Below are 27,489 nucleotides of genomic sequence, written 5' to 3' on the forward strand. Positions count from 1 at the left end.
ATACCACAGAAAGGGTGGCTATTTCCAAGCTATTGAAGAAAAAGTAGGCTATAGATAGTCTGTTTTGAGTTTTTGAAAACCTTCATGAATCAGTAAGTCTTTGACAGACACAGCCCATGATGTCCCTGGGTCTTTTACAATGCAGGGAGTTTGGGAAGAGGGAAGAGATCAATAGGTAAGAGCTCCCACACATTCTGCCTGCGGTCTCTCCTTTGGCTGGAAAAGGATGGATATCCAAGAAGTAAAGAGTGACATATAATTTCACAACAGCCAAACAACTGAGGCCATCCCATAGCTCCCTAGAGGAGCCTTGGCTCTTCTGTGGGTCTGTTCTGCTATGTGGGTCCTTGACCACTGTTCCATTTTTTTTTTCTGCGGCTGCAATAAAACACTAACCAAAAGCCACTAAAGGGAAGAATGCATATTTAACTTGTATGTCCGCATTATAATTCATCACTTTTGGAAAGTCGAAACAGAAGCTCAGGGCAGAAGCTTGAGGCAGGAAACAAGGCTAGCTTGCTAGCTTGCTCTCTGGCTCATTCTTAGGCAGCTTTTTTTATACAGACCAGATACACTTGCCTAGGGATGGTGCGGCCCACAGAGGACTGGGCCCTCCTGCACACTTATCAATCAAGACAATCTCACACACATGAGCACAGGCCAATTTTATAGGAGCAATTTCTTATTGATGGTCTCTCTTTCCAGATTACTATAGGTAGTATCACATCGGCAATTAAAAACTAAACAAAAATATAACCATCTCAAATCCCTATAACTAGGACAGGATGCTATATTTTCCCATCTCTCATGCTCGTCCTAACTTCTCTTGGGTATACTTCAGGACTTTGTTTGACAAAAACTTTATTGTGTCACACTTAAGGCTATAGATCACTTCTGGATACCTTTCATTTTTCAAAACTTTTATTTACTTATTTATTTTTTACATACCAATCCCAGTTCCCCCTCCTTCCTCTCTACCACCCGACCCCCTTTTATCCTTTTAGTATATGCTTCCTATAGTCCTCCAATGTCATTATCAGCCGTCATCATTGATGCCTTACATTGTTAAATTTCTACTACGGACAAGTAAAGATCCTAGATAACTTATTGGGAATATGTGTATGTACGGCATATCCTTCCTACCCAAAAGTGTGCTTTTTAAAATTAAATGGGGCACTTAGAAATGAACTTTCTCAGTGTTTTTTTCCTCAGTAAAACTAGGAAGCAGGCCTTAAATTTCTAAATCAACAGTGATTTTCTTGCAAAACTTTGAACATACTAATTTTTTGTTTCAGATATCACATTTTCATGTTCTAGAGTCTCCATCCAGTTCTTTTGTAACCGTTTCAAGTTCTATGCTGAGGTGCCCAATCTACTCATTCATTATGGACATATTTAACTTTGTGTTCTGAACATGGTTATGAGAATTTATTTCTGAGTGTGGTTTATGTTCCTCTGCTTCTTTATGTGTTGATGTTATAAATACTAGGCTATCATTCAAGCTTCAGGTGTCTCTTGTCTCAAAGCAGGAAGTTAATCTAGTTAAATTATAACTTTAGATTGTCTCCAGTAGTAAGCAGTTGAGGATTTCTCTTTTAACTTCTTTTTGCCCAAGCTGAGGGAATCACTGGCTTCACTACTCAATCAAAGATTTTGAGTTTATACACAGAACTTGATAACTCCATCCCTTCTAATGCTTTCTCCCATCGTATACTGTGGTGCTTCACCCTCCATACTCCAGTTCTTCAAGGCAGAGAACTATACGGTTTCTATCTGAAGTTTGGCTACGCAGAATGCTATAACCCCATGCCTGTATTCAAACCAGGAAACTCAACAGCACGCCCATTTCCACATGTCAATCTTTTTGCTAATTAGCCGGCTCAGACAGGTTTAATTACTATTTAGTAGTTAATGTTTTTTTTCTATTAAATTAGTTACCTGGGAACTAGCAAAATGGAAGATCGCCCCTGACTATTAGTAGACGTGTGTACTTCTATTATTGCTGCTGTTAGTTTGGAATCCAATTGCCAATGCTTTTCATAGGCATTTGTCTTTTCTCGCAGGTTGGACTTAATGCCATCTTTAATATCCTGAAGTTTCATTAAAATACATCTAGCTGCTGATTAATTTCAATTACTCATCTTTATTTTTAAAATTAGTTTTATCACAAATTCTGTAAAGCTCTTGGCCATGACTTATTTGAATATTGCTTTTTTAGAATTATCTTTAGTCTCTTCTATTTGATACATTTGAATCTTATTTCATCCTCTCTTACAGTTTCCATTGCCTAATCTCTCTGAACTCATTTGAGAAACTTCTTCAGATTTCTCTTCCAATTTTCTACTCACCCATGTCTGAGAAGCCATCTAATGCACCCATTAAGGCCTTCCCTTCAATTATTAGATCCGAATCTCTTATTGAGAAGCCCAGACAATCATAAAGTGTTGTAATCTCCTTTTATCTCCTTTTTAGTAACATCAAATATAGAATTTTTTATTTAAGTATCGTATCCTGTATTTGCTTCATGAGTCTAACTCTACGTTTTGTGTCTGCTAACCCTAGCCTAAGGTGGTCTGTTTCCTTGTCGATTAGATGATTCCAAATGGTAAATTTATATCCCCTGGAACTTTATCTGGAACAAACCACAGGAGGTTGCTATCTGTGAAGAGGCTAAGACCGATAGAATATGTATTTTTACTTGGGGACCAACTGATGTCGAGCCATTTTAAAATTATATTTCTTTTAAGGATGATTTAAGTCATAAGACAGTATGAATTCTGGCCCTATATATGAATGACTTCTACACTGATGTTTAGGAATCTTTAAGGGATCAGTCTCTCATGCTCGCAATTTCTTGGGCATACCTTGCTTTTCCTTTATCTCTCCCAGAGTGAAGACCAACAGAAGTTTCTCCTTTGTCAGGTGGCGTTTTATTGGAACACACCCTGACAACCACCAGATTCACATTTATCCAACTATGCACGGTGTTATAGCCCCACCTCTGTCTCCAATCACTCTGCTGTCATAAATTAACCACCTCAGCTCTCTACAATCTTTAGTGGACCACCCTGGAGGGTCCCACTAGAATGTTTCAAAACTTCTGAAGACACAGGAACAACACACTGAGATAAATAAATTTTAAGCCCTGAATGGAATTCACAGCACTACTCAGGGACTCCTGATAATCAACATAAACAAAGGGATGCGGTTTTCGAGCTCATGCAAGGCTTTCCCCTCTTTAACCTGTCTCCTTCCTTTCATTCGGCTTGCCCTATAGCTAAAGAAATAAGTATATAATTTCATTACATCAGTAGTTCACTTTAGTAGCCACCTGTTAACTTGAAGCTATAGAAGCATTGATATTTACCTGGTTGTTTTGTTCCTGGTTATGTGCTAGTGTACTACTCCAGTATCTTCAAATATCTGAGTACTGTTTTCCTTCGAGGCAGTTACAGTAGATTCTATAAACTGATTTCATTCACTAATTACCTATGTGCATTGAGGCATCCAAATTTGCTGTTTTATCCTGTGCACATCCATTCAACAAATTTGAATGTGTTTTTATGCCAGGCTATCTTTAAAGCAAAATTTCTAAAACTCATACAAGATGTAAACAGAAAATATTAAATGCTTATTCAGGTTCCCAAATGTCTGAATATTAAAAATCTCTTGCTATTAACTGTTCTGTAAATATGATTGCTTATGTTTGTACCTGTGAGAATGAACCTATCTATCATAACAAATAGAACAGCAAATCCTTTTGTAAAATTCCCTTTCCTTTTCAAAAATAATTAAGCTTGAATAAATGGTGTAAGATTACATCCTTAAATTAAAGGTGACAGATATTACACTTGCAATATCAAAAAGAATGTGCAGTTGAGAGATACAAAATATAACAAGAAAGATTATTTGAGAATTTTGAGGGCATTTTCCCCTCAAGTAATCATATGCATCACGTTAGTAAAGAAATTTCATTACTTTGCATTCACAAACTTTAAGATTGTGGGGAAAATTATGACGTTAAAATAACTCCACCCCATATAGAAATGAATCAACAACACATGGCATGAGAAAGTGCATTTACATTATAGTCACCCATATTATTTGAATAATAGTCATTCATTTCCCTTTTATCTATTTTCAGAAAATTTCATTATGATATTAAATAAATAGGAAAGGACATTCTAAAGCATAGGCAGAGTAGTCAGAGCCCTGGTTGAAGAATTTGTAAACTTTTTACTCTCTATCATCCCTTTAAAGACACCAGCTAAAGTGTAAGTACTTCTTGTCACTCGAGTGACCAGAAATAAGTTAAACTAGACCACTGATGCCCAGAGAAAAGAAAACCTTCCCAGCACATCCACTCTGTGACCTTGGGTTACTTCTCCTAGGAACCCTTAAACATTTTTGTAAATTATGCTATATTCCCATCCTGCATATCTTTTCTTAAGATTTGAAATACTTTTTGGCACAGATTAAAGTATAATCTGTGGGGTTATATTCATGCAAGACCTGCCCTATTAAAATATAGATAAAATTGTTGAGAATCTAGGCAGTCACTATCCTTTGCACCTTCTTGCACAGTTAATCACAGCATCAAAGCAAAATAAGATGAGAAGGAAGGTAAATATAAGAACTTACACATGGAGATGGTTTGACAGCATCACTTGGGAAAAATCCAACCTCTCCTGAAGCTAAATTTCGTCCCTAAATTGGAAAAAGAAAATACCACTGAGAACAAAATGGTATTGCATATTGTTGTTTATACAGTGTTGTTCAACTTGGGATCTTCAGGTTATTTACATATTGTATTTAGTACTCAGCATTAACTCATGGGCCCAGAAGAGGAAGCAAAAGCAGATACATTTTCCATCACTGTTGAACTTTCCATGTGGTTTCAGGTTATGGTTATAAAACAATCCACTCATTTGTTAACAAACCATTAAACTGTGAGATCTTTATATCTCTCAATCTTATATGCAAGGGAAGCCTAATAAGGTTTGGTAATTACAAAATTATTACTGCATTTAATATCTGAGTTTTCATTAATTCTTGCAATAGTCTTTTATGGTAGAGTCACTTACTACCCTCAGTTTTGTAGAAGAGAGAAGTGAGGCATAGAGAAAGCAGAGGATTTCCCTGCAGTCATAGCAATGACAGATACCAGACGCAGAATTCAAACTTATGAGTTTTAACTCAAACCCCATACAACCTCTTTGTGCAAGGATAAGGCTCACCAAAGAGAATGGTGGAAAACAAAACCAGAAAGGTAGCTGGAGCCCCTCTATGACATCTAAATTTTATCACTGATGATACTGTTGTGCCAAAGGTATTATATACTTTTAAATTCAACCAACATGAAAAATTGCTACTGAATTTGGAGATGAGAATGGCATTAGGGAATTGGTACCATGGTATGAGGAGAGAAACTAGAGGAGAAGCATAGGCATTAAAGACACTACCACTTGTGGAACTTACCTGTGAACTAGAATTGAGCAGAGAATACAGGGAGAGTTAAAGACGAGGAGCTAGGTCAGTTAGTACTGCAGGAACTAATCAGATCACTCATTCAAATAGGTCACATGAATCACACAGAGAAAGATCTGGGTAACATAGAAAGAGACCTATGATGGGAGACGATGTAGAAAGAGGATGGAAGTGGGTACTAATGCAATGAGCAAGGAGGAAGAAGTCTTTAGAAAGGAAGATTCAGAAACTAGGGAGGGGTGGCAGCATGGTAATTAAGACTGGAATGAAGTGCTTCTTTCTTTATCTGTATTTACTGAGTCTTTGATGGAACTTTGATGGGTGCCTGACATGAAAGAGCAGATAATAAGAAAGTTGTTTGACACATATCATCATCACCTAGACTTAATGGGAGCCCAACACGAAAAAGTAAGTAGTAAAAATGTTGTTTGGTATATATCATCACCTAGACTTTTATATAGAAGTACATCACAATGCTGAAAGCAAGCACACCCTTACACAACTCAGAAGAAAAACTAGAGGGTAACATTTCTCAGAGAAATAAAAAGAATATGTTTGGAATTGAACTAAAAGAAATATATACTGCAGGGAAAAGGGCAGAACTTTATAACTAGTTATCTAAGCCATATTAGTCAACTTCCATTCTTTACTAGATCAACATGAAAGGTCTCAATCTACAGAATTCAGGACAAAGGAGAAGCAGGGTTTTCTTTTTTGTAAGAGTAAATGATGGTCAATATCCTACCACACATTTCTTCAGCACAAAACTAAAATAAAGCCTCTTCATACTTATAGTCTGCTCCTTTGCCAATGTTCATAGGACCAGCTCACTCATCTGTTACATAAAGCATTCTTCAAGCTATACATCCACATTAGATCTATCTATGAGGGTTTTTCTAACCTTGATAAAAAGACATATATCTGAATTTTCTTTTTTTATTCTTATATGAGCATTTTATTCTGGGTAAACAATCAGTTTGTTATCTATTTTATGTCTATTATAAATGCTAGACATAGTGAATAATCTGTTAGGTATTTTTCTATCTGATACTTGTTCTATGAGTCCATTAACATGTTCAAGGTCAACTAGAAAACATTCCTGTTTCGTACAATGTGTCACCTGATATGTCATATGCTATCTTTGTGTGCATTTATTCTGCAGGGAATCTTGCATCATGTGATGGGCCTTTTGTAAATTTAACATTACAGGTCTGAGTCTCTTTATGAAATACTTTGTTTGGAAAGGACCTGAGAAAATAGGTCATAAATTGCATATGGTGAGAATAGAGGCAACTTTATGACCCATTAAATAAATTAAAGCACACACAGAGAAAATATTAAATTATAATAATAATGCCCCTTTTCTGAAAATCAGACTGCTTTCTGTAGAAAATATATTAAACTAAAATTATTGATAACTTTCTCTGCTATTCCTGAATATCACAAATACAAATGCATAGTCAGGCACTTACTTACTTGTAACTGACCTTAGGCTTTAACTAGTCCTCGCTTTTCTTCAAAAGACTCTACAGTGGATCATAATGAATTTGAACTACTTTACATTAGCCAGTAGAAATAAACCTGTAATCTACCTGGAGGGAGAAACACATTAATGCATGTCAGGATGCCAGAGTGAAGACTGCATTTTTAAAACCACAGACAAGAAAGGCTTACATGACGGAGGATGTCCTCCAAAAATCTTAATCGTAAATTGCTTGGCTTCTAACTTTGTGAGAAAAAAAAAGGAACAAATTGCTTTAAGAAAAATATGATAACTCTTCCCTGTGGCTCATTTATCCCCCTAATACTCTCCGGATAGGAGCATTAATGCACTCCTGAAAGAGCTGGGGATGATTTGAAACAGATTTGGAAAGCCAAATGTAAAAAGGCTAAATTCATGGTTATTCATGAAAGGTGGGGAATTCTCCCCCATTACAGTGCCCTAAACACTCAGAACATATGCATGGCAGTGCTGTGTGAGGTTAGCGAGCAGTTTATCTCACATGGCTAGTTGCCAGAGCAACTTCCACCTTGCCCAGTTATGTCTCCACTATCAGAAATAAACGGCTTGGCCACTAGGAGAGGAGAGCACAGAGCAAAACCATGAATTATTGGAATATAGATGAATAAACATAAGACTTAGTTTATTGGTTGACAGGTAGGTAGCTACTAAGTAGACTGGATGGGTAAATAGAATAGATGGGAACACTTATTTCTTTAAATCATTCTGATGAGCTTTGTAAAGACAAGTAATAAAACAAATGGTCCAATAACGGGAGGTGACCAGTAAGAAGAACAGTCCGAAGTGGGCATTTATTAAAGAATGATTCATGGTTACAGCTGTGGCCGTATTATAAATGTCCCATTCTGTGAGACACATGTCCCTGCTAGCTCTATGAATGCATTTAGAGGGAGTGTCACGGGAAAGGAGCACCAGGGTAGCTTGCTCTGTTTCTTAGTCTGCTATAAAAAGCTGCGCAACCACAGGCAAGTCACAGAGGTAAGCAATAATAATGACAAGATCGCCCATAAATGCCTCATCAGGTTGTTTTAAGGATGGAGGAATTAATATGTATGGAAGTCTTTTGAAGATGCTGAGTAGTCATTTTCTCTTGCATTCATAACATTGTTTTCCCATTATTCTCAAATTATTCTTTTAAAATTTTACTGCAGATTGACCAGTCACCTGCTATTAAATACAAATGCCTAAATCTATACGTAACTCCATCATTCCCCTTGCATCCAGACAAATGAACTGTCACAAATAACATGGGCTTTCAATATCCCTTTCATTTCAATGGGCAAACTATGTTCTGGAGAGTCCATTGTCTTACACATAGGTTTTCCTTTAAGCAAACATAATCCTTCCTCATTTCCTAACTCCTAAACAGGAAGGAAGGTAGCTATTTCCCTGCCAATGTACACTGACAGTTGTCAAACACCATTGTGTATAGTTAAGTACTGAACAGTTACAGTGAAGAATCCCAAAGACTACAAGGACACACACACAAGAATGAAACGAAATGAAAGCTGCTTACTTTGTAATTTCAGGTTGAAAAAGGATAGGATATTTAAACTTGGCTAGTGTATGAATTCTAAACGCTCATGCAGTGAAACGAAGACTTAAAATTACTATTTCGGACACTGTTCACTTCTACATAAGGAGCAACTCTGACAGCTCTGCGGAACTTTCCCAAACTTCATCCTTGGGCCCCACCTTTGAAATCATACTTGATTTTAGTTTATGTAGGCTGATCATTGCGTTGAGTCACGACAATATTTGACAAAATCCACAATTAGATTCAACAGATTCTCTAATTCATATGGAACTGTTTCTCTTTGCTCTATCTCTGGAATTTTGGTTGACAGAAGTGGGAAAAAAAGAATTACTTAAAATCAAAAGTTGTAAAATGTATACTAAGGGGAAAAAAACTACTAAAAAGTCAGAAGCTATATTTCTCCAATTGTAAGTGCGACAGCAGAGTAGTCTCCCTGATAAATCTAAGAAATGTCTATAGCAGGATTTCTGTATTTCACCAACAAGAAAGGGTGCTCTGGTTATGATTACTTATATTATGAAGTTTTCCTCTCAGCTCTTACTGGGTAAGATGTACGAAATGCAATCCTGACCCATCCAGCCAGCACATAGGTGAGCCAGATTGCAAGCAGTTGCTCAACACAAACCCTGCAAAGAAGAGCAAGGTTCAGCTACATTTTGGAAAATATCCTACTTGGAGAAAAGCTGTGTAGCCCCCACCCCCCAAATTATTCCAGGCTCAAAAGGACCCAAAGAAATGATTTTCCCTAACCATGGTCAACAAAAAGTATGATTTCTTAAAATTCTAGTCAGAAGTAAGCACAGAGAGAATGCTCTAAGCATTAGCTTCATGTGATAAATGTTCATGAAACATTAGGCATTTTAAAAGGAATTATTTTCTCCTGGGAACAGAATCAGCACTTTGAGGAAGAGTTTGATGTTTCACTGTGTACAATGCACTGGGCTAGGCACATGGGGAATAGAAATGAACAGACATGACCACTTCAAGGGTCATTCGATAATGCCATTTTACCTATTAACCTCTGTTATATTTTCATAGATTTTGATAGGCTTTTACATCACAGCAAACTCATGAAGGAATAGTTTGCTGTGATCAGAGCATCTAGAGCCTGGTATTCTGTTCCTGCCCTTCTGATCATAAGTGAGTCACTCACCATTTTCAGTTTCAATATTCTCTTCCATAAAGCAGAGAACTGTCCCAAGGATTCCCAAGGTTTCCAGTATGGGTCAAATGCTCTATTTAGGCACCCTCAATGAGTTCTACAGTTTTCCAGTTTGTTATTGTTGTCACCCACAACAGGATTTGTATCCAAAAGTTGTTCATCAGGGATGGTAGGGATCAGTAATTTAACCTGATAGCATTTACTAAAAGAAGTTAAGGATTTCCTCCAATTTTCATTTTGACTCAGTATGAAGTCGTCAATTACTCAAGTATATGGAACTGACCTGTTAAGATTTAGATATGATCACTGATTCTTCAGGAATTTAAATCATAACCAAAAATTCACTAAGTTACAAATTCATAAATCATTTGGTCCAACATCTTAAGGGGATGGACGCGCTCATGCTCTAGTGAACTACGCTGTGCAATCAACAGCCACCCCAGAGGCAATTCCAGACTGACAGCCCATAGAACGTACTTTTTGTTGACACAGTCTTTCGGTAATTGTGCGAGAATGTAGCTTACACGGTAGTAACATAACGGAAGAAAAGGTTGGCAGAATTTCTCAGAACTTTATCCCTAAAAGTCTCTCTGACTTTCTACTAAGAAGGGACTAAGCATATGAATTTGTACTTAGATGGTAGCAACATCCTCAAAGTTCAGGATAACCTACACTTTGTCCTGTGCCGTATTCAGCAATGCAAGTGGAAATGCAAGGAAGAAAATTAACCAACAGTGTCCATCTCCAGAGGTAACAATTAGGACCTCACCCACTGTGACAGGAGCTTTGGCAATTCCCATAATAGTCTGTACACTTGGAAACATTCTTGCAAACCCTGCTTACGATCTACTCAATCAAAGCCAGTTGGCAATTACCCAGGGAAAGTGTTTCTTACAAGCCTTTACTAATGTCTATTATCATCTATAATCATCTCCCCAGGGCCGTCCTGGCTCCATTACAGTCAGATGCTGTCTATTTCTCCTTTCCTGTAATTAGGGACTATGAAGATTCTCAGGGTCAAAATCCTCGATATTTGGAGGCAAATACCTATCAAAACAAAGGTCTGGTGATTATAGGATCTACTGACCAACTAAGAATAGCTTTCTATCTGCACACACACACAAGCTCAATTTTGCCTTGATAGCTTCTCATTCTATACAAGAGCTGAGAGACAGGGTGGAAGCACAGGCGAACTGAGGGCTCTTAACACCGGGCTCCCACACTCAACAGGGGTGCTGCGTGATTACAACTGAGTCTTCGACTTCACAGAGAAATATTTTCATGGCAAGAATCTGACCTAGGGAAAAATACCTGTCAGTCCCCACAGAGGCCAAGATGCTGACTTCTTATAGCGTCTAAGAAATGAGTTGAGTTTGTTTTTGGATTTAGGAATCTGTTCTCTTAACAAAAGAGATCTGGTAATACTTAAAAACAATTCTTTAATGTTTCTACTTACCTCTGACTTGGATACAGATGGACACTTGATCTTTAGATTAAGAGAGAAAACACACGGTTTTAGGAAACGTTCTAGAGCTATTAGCAAAGTGTGGTCTTCTTAATCCTTTACAGTACCTTCCATAATTGCAGGGTGTTCAGCTTCTCTCTTCTCCCTGCACGTCCCTTCTCCTTCCTGATCTAAGACTGCAGCAAGTTCTCACTGATCCAAGTTCTTTCTCTGCAAACTGTTCACTGCACACCACACCACCCTTGAGCTTGAATCCTTGAGCTATCCTAGGTCTTCTTCAGCCACCAGCTCCCTGAAAGGGCCTCCTGGTTTCCACCAATGCTGTACTTAAATCAGTCATTCCCTTCAAACTTATCATTTTCACTTTATTGTATAATTATAAGGGAAAAAGTAAAAGAAATTTCAGGGGTCAAGTATAGGTATATGGAGGGCAAAATAGTCTCCAAAAGCCCATATGGTCAGTGCAACTCTTTATAAAAATTAAATGTGATAATTATGACATTCTAGATAATCATTTTCTTGTTCCTGGAAAATTAATCACGTTCTTCTAAACTGTTAATCATCACAGATATATAATTTCTTTCTCTTTCAATTTCTTTTCATGCTTGCTTCCTAAAAACCTCATAAAACCCCCATAAGTCATTTAGAAGTCAACACTCCCATTTTATAGTCGAGGAATGTAAGAGTCCACTCTGACAAGATGAATACTTTATGGATCTTCCAAGTGGCATAAAGTATAAACCAGAGGTAAAAATCACTTTGAAATGTATGAGAAACAAATGCTGGGAACAGTCTCTCTGAAGAGTTATTTAGACACATTTTCTTCTAGACTCTAGAAACAGATAAAAATGATGGTTCTTATTTTCTGTGGCGCTTTATCCAAGTAGACCAGGATGCAGTGTGGTAGTTGTGTGTTAGAAAACTATTTTTAAATAAAACTCTGGAGAAAATGGCCTTAGTATACAGGGTAAACGTATAATGGTAAAGAAGGTTTTAGCTAAGAAAATGAGACAGGGTGATGATGAAAGCACAGGTAAAATATCTAAGGATGGAGGTTTGAGAAAGCATGCATCTCGGGAAGAAGATTTTCCCAGACAATTCTTTTTTCATTTCTTTCTTCTCTTAGCTTAACAGGAAGAAAACACATGTTTGGCCAAGTCATGCATGACCTGTTCACGAGCCCTTAATTCTAGGTTCACTGACTCTGGCTTCATGTGAAATGATTGTTGCATTCCACCTAGGAACTTCTGAACCCCATGATTGATTGATTGATTGATTGATTGATTGATTGATTTTTCAGGCCTCTTCTAGTGAGGCACATGGCAAAAAAAAAGTAAAATCAAAACAAAAACTTTTCTCAAAAACATGCATTAAGCAATGATTTTTACCTCTCAAGTTTTATGCCAAAGTAACTGCCTTTGGAAACTCATTGGCCTAGGTGTTAGAAACAGAAAATGATTCTCTCAATAAAAAAAGGGGGGGGGGGCTCGAATTGCCACTTGGCTAGCATCCAGTCTTGTGACCAGAAGAACAGAGGAGACCTTAATTCTAATTCTGCTGCTGGTACCTGACAGAAGAGGAGGCAATAAACATAACAACAGCAACAACAAAAGCCACAACTCTCCACAACATGACTTTCTATTTACCCTCTTGGTGGAGTACTCCATGAATGACTCAGAACACGAGTGAAAAACACTTTCAGTCCTTAAAATAAAGATCATGGAGATGCACGGGTTGTGGCTGTGAGGGATCACGGCTATTTTCTACATTATTTAATTTTCTCTGTGGATAAAAATACGTATGTTTAGGCACTGATTGCAATTCCATTCTTATAATTGCCTTTTAGTTCCAATTAGCTTGCAAAATTCCCTCAGTGGCCTATTCGGGTATTCATAAATGACAATGCAGCAAATAAAGCCCCATGATCTAGGACACAGGGTCCTCATTGCCTCAAGATCTTTTAAACTAAGAAGAAAACACACAGGGAGCACTCACTCTATTGTAATGGAAATCGCAGATGGTACATTTGCTTGCCCACCCTCTCCTCCATCCCTCCCCTACCCCTCCCTACATCTGCTTTCTGAAAATATAATCTGTATGTTTTCTATGAAAACACTTCTCCCATGAAAAAGCCACTCCAGCACAAGAGATTCTCTGCCTTCCCATACAATATCACTTAAAAGCAACAGGTTCGCTGTCAGCGGTCAGACGGTGTGAACAGAATTGCTCTGTATGTTCTTAGAAAACAGGGGCGCCTTACACCTGCGCCACGAAATGCAATCCTAAACGGCAATTTCCTACTTGCTATTCATGTCATTTGAAGACAATTTTATATAGCTTTCAAGGAAAAGAAAAGACAAAGAAAGGAAGAAGACGCTGCCAAAATGAATCCCTTAGAAGGAAAGACAGAACACAGTGCATTTTCACAGCTCAATTGACAACCCATTGTTTGAAAGAAGTTATAATGAGAATGCAGAGAGCCCACTTACTCCAACAGAAATTACTGTGGGGATAATAACAAGGCAGAGGAGACTAATATCTGCTCAAAGAAAGAGAGTCCCTGATACATCCTGGAGAGTGATTTGTATGCTCTGGGCATGGCGTGTGTGGAAAACATGACAGTCGACAATAAACTCTGACTTTCTGAATTAATGAGTGAAGTGACTCGCTTGAAAGAGAAAGCAGCTTAGAAAGCAAAATTTCTTGAAAATGTACAACTAGGCCAAAGCTCATAACTAGCACAAAAGTTTTTTGAAAAATTCAAATGCAAATTCATTTGTGGTAAGTGCTTCAAATTTTAATCTACAAGCTAACCTCTGTGTGTGTGTGTTTTAAAACAGGATTTATGAAAACCTCTTAGCAAAAATAACTCAAAATAATGCATCCTCTGTCCTGATCATTTGGGTTAGAAACTGGTGGCATTATTGTCTCTGATCCTTCCAATATGAAACACAGAGTGAATTAAACTCTGTAGGCAATGTTTATGTACTTGGATGGATGACTAAATAGACAGATGGACAGACTGATAGACCTGTCTTGATGGTTGGATACTGGTTAATGACTGCATTATGATGTCACTGATTTACTTTACAGTGATCATAGTCACCCCACTTTTCATGTAATGAAGCTAAAGCACTCAGACTTACCTATTTCAGGCCACAACACTGGCAGGCAACAGCCAGTAAAATACAGCAAAGGGATCTCTGATTTCCTAAGTGCTAACATAGGAAGGGAAGCACTTCACTTGCTTATCTGGTGTAAATTATGCATACTCTCAAATGAAATGGGACAAGGTACAAGAAGAGGTGGGTGAAACTGTATTCTTGAAGTAATTAAAAAAAAATGTATCCCTTAGAGGAACGCACATATTGAAGGATGCAAACTACAAAGTATTTGTTTTCTTTGAGCATGAAAATGAACAAGATATCTACATAGAGACCCTGTATACACACCTGCACACACAGAACTTAAAAAAAAAAACTCAACCAAAATATTCATCATATCTGAGAACCAATAAGGAGTAAATATGCTAATGGGTTTTTTAAAAATAAAACATGACATTAAACTGGCCAGTTTTCTACTATGAACCTTCCATGTGTCCAATCTGCAAAACAAAAGTTTATTTAATCATGACAGCTTCCTTGAGGACTTTGCAGCATCTCTAATCAATCTTTAAAATACAGAAAGCAAATATGTCAATTTCATGTTTGGGGAAGCATATCTTTATTAAATGTTAATAATTTGAAAACATTCCCTTTATTTAGTTTCTATCCTAGGCAAAAATTTGAGTTCATTGAAACACCTTGGGGTTTTGGCAATGTTTAATAGGTTGGTTTTGACTCAATGGGCACATGAAAAGCTGGAGATAATACCATAATTACCATGGAATCATACCAAGTTGATCATCTACTCAGTGGCTCAAACAAGATTTATTTGGGGCTTAATACAAGCCTGGATTCAAACCAAGCCCATTGTATCCTAATCTTTAGAAACAGGGTTGTATTCTGGTATTATAAAGCACCCCACAGGTGCTTTTAATCAGTGTTATGAACACAGCTCTTGTCTGCCCACCTTATGTGACACCTAAAAGCAAGTAACTCAAAGACCTTATTAGAGTAACTGAAAGACCTTACTCAAGCCATATAGCTATTTGGTCACAGGTAAATGACTTCCCTCTGGGATGTTTCACTCTGCTACTGCTCCTCCCAATAAGTCCAGATAAATATCCCTTAAATGACTTCTAGGTACTCCTAAGACAAACCTGGCATATGTTATATCTAAGTCAGAAAAGCTAGGTAAATTTTTAAAATAGGTCTGTAGTATAAACCTATTACTAGTTGGTAGGAAGCATGCAAGATTCCTCTAAAATTTTGGGAGACGTAATGTCACACCGATGAGGGTTCATACTGGAGTGTGAGGGGATCAGAGAAGTTCAGAGCTAGTACTCAGTGCATAAATGCTGGCGGGAATAAATGTACTTGCTAGCTGGTCTCTGTTCGAAGCATTAACCACTCTTCTTCCTCACCATTAGGTCTGCGTCCCACTCAGGAACCATCATAGACAAATTTTGTCATTCAGCGCTTCTCCCCATTTATCTCGTGACTCTCCTTGAGTATTTCCAATGCCCTTTTAGCACCACACCAGAAAATTTTCACACATTCAGGCAACTAAAGAGGAAGTGACAATTAATAACAATTTTCTTTTTGTCGAGAAAAAATAGAAGGCAGCACAATTTAGTAAAAAGAGTATGAAGTCAACTGGAACAGAGTGTGAACGGTCCTGTTTTCAATATGCTGTAGGAAATGAAGTAAAGAATAAATATAAATCTACAAACATTATGAAAAATATTGAAAGCATCACTTAAACCTACTGTGCTGCAAAAAAAATAGTGAATAAAAATTTAAAAGGTACAATTAAGCTTTATGTATCTAAGGCATCGGGAAAATGGGGACCAGAGAGCTTGCTTGGGAAAACATGATGTCTACAATCCTCTCTTCAACAGAGTGAAATGTCTGAGGGCACACACTGTGCAGGCTTCTAGGAGTCCTGCTGAGACATCCCCAGGATCTCCACTGTGGTCTCAAGCACATCACTGTTCAGGTACCACTTACATGCTCCGATAGCTCCAATATTTTGGGTTTACCTTCACTATCTTCTATTGATGTCTCTAGAATGAGAAATTGACTGGCTTTTAGCATCCTCAAGGACGGCTTACCAAGTGAGTTTATTATTAGCACTGCTCAGACAAACCCCACAATGTTTTCTGCCTGTGGTTCACTGTTACCTGAGTGTTCTATAGGGGTCGATCTCTCTCTCTCTCTCTCTCTCTCTCTCTCTGACTCTGGGCATTCAATTAGGATAATCTCCTTTCCTGTATCTGAGTTCCATTCTTAAAACAATGCAAAGCATCAGAAGCAACTGCACCAGCTCTGGGTATAACTTAAGGTCAGACAGTTCCTGCTTTTCCATTCCCAGGAGGCAGCTGCAACATGCAAAGTCTGATCCTAAAACCACTACGGTGAACAGAAGTCTAAAAAGTTCCCAAGGAGGTGTCTGTGGTTGACAGCCTCCACAAAGTTCCTGACATGTCCAGTCCCAAGTGTCCATCCTGGGATTCTAGTCACTGTAGGCCCTCAGCTGTTCAGTATCATGTCCCTACCATAATAGGCAGAAGAGCCATCTTAGTAACCTAGAATAATTTGAGAACCCACGAGGCATTACTTGGTATAAATAGACCAGAATACTGTCAGGAACTTCATGATACTGAGAAAAAAAAGCCCATTTCAACCAGCATAAAGGATATTGCAGTGCTAACCATTTCGTCATAAAGTGTGTTGGGGCAGCATGAGTTCATTCAGTGGTGAGAGGACCTCGGAAGACACGGAACAGCACGAAAGTTAAGGGCTTAGACTCAGGGTCAAGAATTTCTAGGTTTTATTCCCAGTTCTTCCCAGTAACTATGCAACTTTGGGCAGACTACTCAACTTCTCAGTGATTCTGCCTGCTTATATTTAAAATACGGACTAAAACATAAATTCTTTTCTTCCAGAATGCTCATTACTAATACATGAGTTAATATATGTAAAATGTACTTATAAATCTCTCTTGTGTCCAAAAACTGTAAATAAACATGAGCTGTTTGCACTTTTTCTTTTTGGTCACTATTATAAGGATTTTTTTTAATGCCAAGTTTTGTCTGATAGTTGGCATGGAAGTGAGAAGGTAGACAGGGTAAGAAAGCCAATGCAGGTGGGGCTTTTAGTGAGATGCCATAAAATAGCAGGTATAAGTACATGGGGATTGTTCCAGTTTCCTTCATGTTGTTGGGATAAATGTGATAAAATGTCCAGTCAAAGGCAACTTTGAAATTTCAGTTTACAATTATAGGTTACAGTCCATCATTGTAGGAAAGTCAAGGTGGACACTTCAAAGAGCTAATCATATCACATTCTCACCCAAGAGCAGCGAGAGACTAATATAGGCATGCTCACTTACTTGCTGGTATTGAACAGCTTGACTTGTCCACTCTTAGAAGTTCAGGAACCCCTCACTAGGGAATGGTGCTTCCTACAGTGGCTGGGTTTAATATATCACCTGGCTTAAGACAATTCCCTAATGACATACCCACATTCCCTAATGACATACAGTGGCCAACACACTGTAAAGTATTCCTCATAAACGTTCTCTTCCTAGGTGACTCCATGTTGCATAAAGTTGACAATTAAAGGTAGTTATCACAAGAATGATGAGGGCTACACTAAATGAGAGAACAATGAGAGAAGAAGTCACAAAAGCACCAAGGCTGCAGCGCTGATTTTGCGGCTCATAAACACCTCTGTTGGGGAAAAGAAACAGCAACACTGTGTGGCCAGAAGAAGAACACTGAAAGGCATTAATAAATTGTTGAATCATATCTGAATTTTGCAGGAGTATGGAAGATGTCTATAGTAAACGAATTCTACAAATGAGAATAGAAATTAAAGAAAACCCCAGATGTCATATGACACAAAAGTGTCAGGGCAAGTGTCATAGTTTGAGCAGAATTTTACAATGGAGATGAAGAAATACTTTGAAGGTGATTTATAAGCTAAAAAAGAAAAACTTATGACCAAGATATATACATAAGAAAGTGAGAGGGAAGACAGAATCTACAAAATTGTCAGACTTGAGAGTCAGAGGTAGATAAATTGGGTACTTGTAGAACCATAGGATATATAATATTTAAACAATATAAACAGTTATTGTTATACTTATATGACATCCCACTGCTTATAAATAGAATATACATGCTTTGTATGCCCACACAGAGTGTTTATCAAGATTTATCATTTTATGGGCCATAAAATAAAACTTAACTAATTTAAAATTGTCAAATAATATAATCTATATTCTCTTGTGAAATGAAATGAAATTAGAAATTAAGAACATACTAAAGATAACTGTTTAACCTGACTTTAATACCATGAAATATATACATAAAAAGAAAAATCACAAGTTGCTATTATCCTGTATAATTTTTATATTTTTATATACCACCTGGGACAATCAATATCTTTTAAGCAAAGACATTAAGAACATTTGGAAAAATCCCTTAATACCTGTAAACCAAATAGTCTCTTTTCTAAAATCCCAGAAGAAGAAATGAAAACATTCTGAGCCTACTAAAAGTAAAATGAAGTAGATCAGAGCCTAGGGAGGCAGCAGAAGTAGTGCTTAGAACTTGCAGGACTGTCTGCCTGTTAGAAAAAGAAAACAAAATAAAATACACAAATCATAAACAAATGTGTTACCTTAAGAGCCTAAAAGCAAAACTCTCAAACTGTTAACTAAAACCAAAGTGAGAGGAGGAGAAAATAAGAATAATTCCAGGAGCAGCGATCTAGTATATGAGAGAGAGAGAGAGATAGAGAGAGAGAGAGAGAGAAGCAATCGTCTCTACTATGTTGAGACCAGTAGACATCATAGTCAACTCATCAGACTTAACCAACAGAGCATCCAAGGAGAAAACAATGGAGCCAGAAAGAGGAATAATGGTGTGGTGACACCACTACAGACTTGAGATACTAAATCAACAGTTAATATTATGACCATCAGACCATTAAATTTAATGAAAGATAAAATGTAGATTCTTTTTTTTTTGCTTTTTGTTTGTTTTTTTTGTTTTTTTTTTTTTTTAGATTCTTATAAAAAAAAAAGGCCAGCCATCTTAACTCACTGAAGAAAAATCAGATAAGGGCCGCCAGCTTTTTACTCATAAAGAAATTTACTTTGCACTTTAAATAAAGCGGCCTACATCGCAGGTAACATCATACTCAGCAGTAAAGAACTTGATGCTTTCCCTCAGATCAGAAATACAGCCATGATACACTTATCATCACTGGCACCTAACACCTTACAGATAGTATAGCCGTTGCCACGGGGTACGAAAAAGAACTGAAAGGCAACTAGACTGGAAAGGATGAAGCAAACATAGTCGTTTACATAAAACCTCTGATAGGATACGATAAAGGAAACTCTAAGCCTAACTGGGAACAAGGGTAGTTAGTTACAGCATAGAAACTCAATACAAAAACAGTAACTGTAGGCTGGAGAGGTGGCCCAAGGGGGAAGAGCACTTGCATGAGGACCTGAGCTCAGATACTCTGAACCGATGTAGCAAGCAGGGCAGGTCATGTACACCTGGAACCGCAGCACTGTGGGAGGGGGAGACAAGAGACTCACTAGCTGTTAGCTGAGTGCCAGGTTCACTGAAAGACCCTGTCTCGGGAGACTAAAGCAGGAGGTGATAGAACAGGATACAGGTTGTTTTCCTATGGCCTCCATTAGCATGAAGTGAAAGCCAGAAGAGCATCATCAATAAATAGAAAACATACTTGAGATGGGTGGATGTATATATTACCTTGATCAAAGTGATCTCACCACACACACACATTAAAAGTTCTCAAATTATACACTTCAAATATGTATGCTTTATCATATACCTCAAAGCTCTTGTTTTTCTTAAGTGGCACTATTGATACAAGTTAGGCGTAGACCTTGCAGGGTTCCAGATTGTGACCAGAACAAGAACAGACAAGACTGAGTACACATTGATTCCCCAACAACTTTAGCTTGGAGTGAAAGAGACAGAGGGTGAGGGAATGAAGGAATTCAAAAGAACAAACAAGACAAATGTTGAGTTACGTATTTTGAAACGTGAGGAAAGTACACACAGAAACATGCTATAGACTAGATGCCAGTTGACAAAGAAGTTAAAAATCTTGGACACAATCCCAGAGTACTTAGACAACAATGAGGACACTAACAAAGACATACATGAATCTAATCTACATGGGAAGTAGAAAAAGACAAGATCTCCTGAGTAAATTGGGAGCATGGGGACCTTGGGGGAGGGTTGAATGAGAGGAGAGAGGCAGGGAGGGGAGCAGAGAAAAATGTAGAGCTCAATAAAAATCAATTTAATAAAAGAAAGAAAATTTAGGACAGAAAATTCAAACAGAAAGGAGTCTTGAATAAGGGGACCTTGCTGGTACATACAAATAAAGCTGTTTTGTGTTTAGGTGGAAGGATTTAAGAGTTGAAATATTTAATTTGTTATTTTTTTTCTCTTCCTACTCTGGGAAGGATGATGAATGATAGGAAAAATACTGGGGAAAAATGTTCGGATTTTGGGAAAGCCATTGGCTGCAGCAGAAGGAATGATGGAGGCAGTAGTGTTAGATCTAGGAGCACTCTGGAGTGACAAGAGTGACAAGTGAAGTGGAGCAGTTCAAATAAATAAGACAGATGCCACTGCCATGTGCACAGTGGGCAAGCTTGTCCCACGGTCCTTCTCTGCTCTGCGTCCTTTTCCTTTGGCCATAAACAAATTTCACTCACATGCCATCCTTCCTACTTAATCTCAACCCCTCCCCCGTTATCCTCAACTACAGCAGAGAGTTAGCACGTTCTTCAACTTTACTGGTAAATATTTCTACACATATAGAAAACACAGGCCCTCTTAACAAACCACAACATTCTGTTAGCCAGCTACATGAAATCTTAACACTCTAGCATGTTTTTCCTCAACAAAAATACCTAAATCAGAAGTAGGTTTTTTAGAAAAGAGAGGTTTTATCACCAGCAAATATCAACAAAATCAATTACCTCTTACATTTCATATGCTTTTGAATAATGCCTAGAGAGTCCCTAAAAGTTTTCGGGTACTATGCGTGGGTATGGGCAAATAGGGCCCCACATGGCTACAGGCAAGTCAGTCAGGTATCTTCCATGGATTGAACCCTTAATATATGAAGGTTATGCATGCTGGATCATACCCACAGGTACTAGGTTTGGGAAAACGTTCCAGCCAAGTATGAATTTTTAATAAAAATGGTAATTATGACTCACAGCACTGACACTGTTTTTCTTTAGTGTTAAAACACTCGTGGCCAACATGGGCAAGTTTAATAAATAACCCTACCAACGCATGTAAGGTTTCTGGAGCTGAAGTGCACAATCAGTTTTTAAAGGCAAGAGTTTTCTTTTGTATTCAACAGTCAATCACCCTTTAGAACAGAATGGTTATCGTCTGAGTAGTACCTGCCAAAATGCACTGTGGGCATCTCCTCTCAGCAGTTCCACAGTGTCTCCCGCCTGGATATGCAATGGTGGTCCTTCGTGGAGAGCTGGGGGTGGGGTCCCAGTGTAGTTCCTAATGACTTGCATCTTTGGTAAACCTGAAAACAAACAACACACTGTTTGCAGTGGAAACGACAATGGTGTGTGGAGGGTACAGGCGCACTGAAGGAAGGAAAAGTAAAGTCCACTATTAGCATTAAAGAGTTTACTTCTGCGAGCTTCAGGGAAACATCCAAAGTACCACACATGGAATACTTCTCAACTTCCTCATTGCCTGAGATGGTGTGAGAATAAGACACATGCTTATTCCCCTGATCCTTTATATACCTTTCCTTCCCTCGCTGTCAGTCTCTTTTCAGTTGAAAAAAAAAATTCTCTTTCAGCTGATGCCTGCTTCTTAAAAAACATACCACGTTTTGGAAAAGAATCAATTTTTTCATCAGTTCTACCTTTTCTGCCTATTACCTTCCTCTTGGGCACTGGCTGATTTCATCACTGAGGAGGCTCGCCCTTTCTATGTACGTATCGCACTGCCCAGTAGAAGACTCCTATCTTAAGGTTATCTTTGTAATTCCAAAGAAAAAAGGTGATGGATGTGTGGCTGCAATTCTTGAGACATTTATATGGAGAAAGTCTCTGGGCTCAAATTTAGGCTTGCAAAACAGACCCAACAAATAGAACATGTCTAAGCCAATAGCATCAGCGATATTAAAAACACAGATCCATCCCTGTCTTGCATTTCCTTCCATGTGCAATGAGGGCCTTGGTTCAATATTTCATTTCAGAGAGCAGGCAGCTTCAATTATACAGGGGGCTAATTGCACCAATACTGCCCACCAATGTACAACCTCACAGTCACTTTTCATTTCAAGATGCTGCTGCTCCCTTCTGAAAGAGAAATCATTCATAAACATCACCATCTCGTACCATTTGGGGGCACGAGCTCTTCATTATTATACTTGAGGGGTGTTTATTCTAATGACTGGGGTGACTCGGTAGAAGCACTGTACTCAGTATATGGAGGACCAGTGATTGTCGTTTGGTTCTGGATATCCCAGCTACATCTAAAAGGCTACATGGAACGTTCCAGACAAGAGTTTATAGAGATCTCAAAACCCTTCTCAATTATTACCTACTCCCCACCAAGAACAGGCGAGTTGCTATAAACGAAGCAGAACAAAAGTGTTACTCAATGCATTCTTGTCGTTCCGGTCAGGGGAAGGTAAAGCCTGAAATCAGATTGCCCTCCACTACAGCTCAGTTGCTATGACTTTGGAGGTACAATATAAGTTGCTACATCTCCCCTTTGCTTCAGGGCCACGGAACCCCTGGAGGGATGGTGACTTTAATTCTACTTTAATTTTCCATGGAGAGTGTCCCTCCCAGATATTATAAGGGAGCACCCTAATACAAACAACAGACTTTATTATCTTCCCCCCCCAAAGCGGCACCCCAAGTGAGGTCTCCAGGGCAAAACACTCACCAGACTTGCTTTCCACATGCTAAACGCCCGGAGTGCAGAGAGAGCTTATTTTACAGTCTGTTAAATTGCTACTACGACACCTCCCATATACAAAACCAATGTGAAAAAATTCAGGATGTGAAAAAGGATTTAGTAGAACGTAGAATTCTTAATCTGCAGCCTGGCCTGCATAATGGGTCTTCCCACCTTTAGGCTCGGATTTGCACTTCGTCTGTTTTAATTTTGAATCGTCAAGGCTTGGAAAATATTCAGTTTGGTAAATTCCCTGTGCAGTTTTGACTTTCTACCACTTAAAAAAAATACGCTAAAGGCAAGAAAGACTAGTTTTTAAATCAGAAATAACTCATCTGACCTTAAATAGCAAGACCATTGGAGAGCTGTGACTTTCACAGTAGCTGTCTATGCGACACCTGATGATAATGAGAGGTCTCTGATTGTCAGCATGCCCAAGATAGACATTCTCAAGAAGAAATGACTAAAAATGAATTGATACTTATAGATATTGAGAGAAAAACTCTCTTTAACTTTGATGGCAGTTCACTACTTCAGTATACATTAGAGATTAGAATATAAAAATCTCCAGTTTGGACACAAGGCCATGAGAAGTCAGGTCCAAAGTGATGCTGCCTCGGGTCTATTTATGTAGATTGAACTGCCATAACACATGTAAAATAATAACACCTAAAATGGAAATACAGATAAACGTGGACTGATGAAGAAAATGCTCTATGTTGCAAAGTAGTTATGATAAAAACATAGTGATATTTGCTCCTCCTTTATACCAGCTCCTATCTTTTCAGTTATTACTTTCCTAAGGGCAGCTGATCTAATTGCACACTAACAGAGACAAGCTGTTCAGCCTGCTCCTAAAATAAAAATGTGTTCAGTTGGCCAGATGAAGGTTCACCCATGTCATATTCAAAAGTATGTTGTAACAAGTCTCGATTTAGCTACAAAGCAACTGACAAGTACAGGGTTCTTCAACCGACATGCTTTATCCTTGGGAATAATTGTAACCTTATGATATAATAGACTTTATATATTTTGTCCTTTCCAGAATAATCTGTGGCTATTTGCCTCTGATGGGTTAATATTTCCCATTTGACCACTGTCTATTGTTAGAGCCATGGAACTACAGAGATCAAAGGATAAAGAAATGAAATGAGGGCCAATTGTCGTGATGAAAATGGTCACATTGCTCTTTGCAGGCATTCAACACTGGTGGGAAGAATGGGTACTTCCCAAAAGACCCCTTCTCCCCCTCCCCAAAAAAAGAAGGCCCAGCAACATTGCCATGAACATAATCACAGTAATTGAGATTAAAATCTTACTAGAAAGAAAAGGAGGAATAGGTTAAATCTTCCCATCAGCACTCCACTATCAATTTGATACTTAGCACAATCTACTGCCATAGCAGGCATCACACTCCATAAACGAGATCAAGAACAGAGAGTGAGTTACATTTACACGTTTGCCCTGGAAATAGACATTTGCTGTTGATTTAGTAGGAGGCCCTTCTCTCCTACCTAGAGCCTGACAGACAGGTTCTAAACTCTGTTTAAAACTGACCAGGACAGAACAAGCCCTACTCATCTCCATGGCAACTCAGCCATTGTGCGGCATCCACTTTATCATCAGTCTTACTAAAAGATTCTCTCCCGGTGTGGCCTGTCTTCATTGACCTGCCTCCCTCCATCTGGATTACTCCGAAGAAAGCAAATCCCTGTTCTATAGATCAGCCTTTCAAAAACTGTTCAAGAAAAATCCCCACATTCTAAAATAAAATAAAAATTATATTTTCTTTTGGCGGACTACACATCAAGGGCTACTGAAATACAAAGACAAAACAAAAAACAAACAGAACATGAACCATCGAAGCAGAAACAGAATTTTCCTCATTGCTAATAATCAGAAACAAACAGTTGATGTTTCTCTTTTAAGATGACTAGAACCATACATTTCATTACATTTAAATCAACAGCTCACTCAGCAAAGCTCCTTCTCTGGGATTCAGAGCTACCTGCTCTCTGTCTGGGTTAGGACTATTAAAAATGGAAATGCTGGGGGGCCGGAGAGATGGCTCAGAGGTTAAGAGCATTGCCTGCTCTTCCAAACGTCCTGAGTTCAATTCCCAGCAACCACATGGTGGCTCACAACCATCTGTAATGGGGTCTGGTGCCCTCTTCTGGTCTGCAGGCATACACATAGACAGAATATTGTATACATAATAAATAAATAAATAAATAAATAAATAAATAAATAAATATTTTTAAAAAACTGGAAATGCTGGTGCAAGCCCAGGGCTGCTCATCAAGGCCTGAGAAGTCATCCTGCGATTGCCCTCAGGCACTAACAGCAAACTAACCACGTGCAATTTTAATAACTACATTTGGGCCATCTTGGAACTTCCCGGAACGTTATAGAATTAACTATCTCCATCTCAGGGAATATTGTGAAATAGCTTAGCCAAAGTTAAAATCCCCACCAAATGTTTATTTTGGCTTGCTTCATTCCATATAACAAATTATTACATAACAAATATGTAAAACCTTAAATATTTAACCCGTGGCAAATTTTTCTCTTTACGTTTTGAACACACTGGTAATTGTGCTTTAGTTTACGCTAAAAGAAAAGATCCCAACCATCCTTATGAATTCAGCACATCAAAGAAATGGCGTCATTACAATGGCCAAACTCCTGTGGCAGCCATAAGTTCTAGTTAAACAAAACACATGTAAGGACATGCAACTCTAAAGTTACAAACATAACATCCACAACAACAAAATACAAGTGCTTTTAAAGGAGAACCTGAAACTTTCCAAAACTGATATCAGTACCGTTAGAAATGACACACACCAAGACCTCTAAACACTTTGTAAAAATGCTAATTCTCAGGAGAATATTAGAAACTTGCCAGATTAAAAACTATTTCACTGGCAATTTTCACTTAAACCCATAAACATCAGCGAAAGCAAGAGCATCCGTCCGCACTGTGTCCTCTAACCAGGGAGGAGTGGTGGCTCTAATACAGATTAATATCTAGTCACCATGCTGAGGTCCCTGCCGGAACGCAATGGGCTTCCGCAGGCTGGTCACTTAGAGAAGGAGGAGGCCTAGGACACAAACAGGCTGTCAGTAATGAGCTAGCCTTTCACCCCTAGGTCTTGATTTAAAATATAAACACAGCCACATTAAAATATAATTAGTCCTACAAGATGTCAGAGGAGGTGCTTGGTTTATCCTAGGAAGCTGATCACAGGCATAACTAATTCACTCACTCACATAGTGTTGTGAGGGCTCCGCAGTGCGGCACGCAGAACAAGAACAAGCTTCCTGTTCTCACCAGCCTGTGGTTTGCCTTCAGAGCACACAGGTGGCAGAATACAGAAACAACCGTACACTAGGTCATGCATTCCCTTGCAGGGGACTTTTAAAGAGTTTAAAAATTACTACCCACAGGATTTTTAGAATTTTTTTTTTTAGTTTAGTTAAGTCTTGGGTCGGATCCTGAGAAAGGTATTTTATTATGTACTATTAGTCTTGGCTGGGGCTTCCAAATTTTGGGCAGGCTTTGAAATAAATCTCTTGCAGATACATGTCTGAAGCCCGTGAGCAGCGTTCACTGTGAGGGAACTTGCTTTTGAGACAATTACAGCGCAGTAATTCATGCTGGCAGCGTTCCAACACATCTCCTTAATCAACACACAGCGGACTGGAAATGGTCCAGTAGAGAGGAAAGTTCGTAGTGCACGTGAGGACCTGTATTTGGATCCCAAGCATCCGTGTGAAAACATTGGGCTGGGCCGTGAACCTGTAACAACAGCCCAGGGGTTTGGGGGTAGACAGGGGGATCACTGGGAGTTGCTAGATACCCAGGGTCAGTGAGAGATCCTCTCTCAAGAGAATCCAGAATACTGGTGAAGTGGAACTCACTTGTTAACCTCCCCTGGCCAGAGAAAGAGAGAGAGAGAGAAAAAGAGAGAGAGAGAGAGAGAGAGAGAGAGAGAGAGAGAGAGAGAGAGAATACAAACATCCACACAAGATCATCTGGGACCCCCTGAAACAATCTTTGCATCAGGCTCTATAGGACAAGGCTGGGTGGGGGATGCCAGGCTTCCCCTGTGTTCCGCACCTTCCAGGGTTCTTTCCAAGAGAACTCTGCTCCCTCCTGTATCTGTAGTCTTCCTTGAGAAGCAAAAGGAGCTTCAGGATG

At 38.6% G+C, this 27,489-nt stretch overlaps 1 protein-coding gene across 3 annotated transcripts in view; it reads right to left on the reverse strand.

Moving 5' to 3' along the window:
- Positions 1-27,489, reverse strand: part of Vav3 (vav guanine nucleotide exchange factor 3) — a 316,005-nt gene that overhangs the window by 35,526 nt on the left and 252,990 nt on the right. For all 3 annotated transcript variants that reach the window (XM_048443543.3, XM_048443541.3, XM_085677808.2), the window contains exons 20-21: positions 21,755-21,891; positions 4,642-4,707 (exon numbers count right to left, since the gene is read on the reverse strand). In XM_048443543.3, the coding sequence (XP_048299500.3) occupies positions 4,642-4,707; positions 21,755-21,891 (203 nt within the window). The remainder of the gene's footprint in view (positions 1-4,641; positions 4,708-21,754; positions 21,892-27,489) is intronic.

Source organism: Myodes glareolus, chromosome 17 (assembly GCF_982192425.1).
Source record: "Myodes glareolus chromosome 17, mMyoGla1.1, whole genome shotgun sequence".
NCBI classification, from domain to species: Eukaryota; Metazoa; Chordata; class Mammalia; order Rodentia; family Cricetidae; genus Myodes; species Myodes glareolus.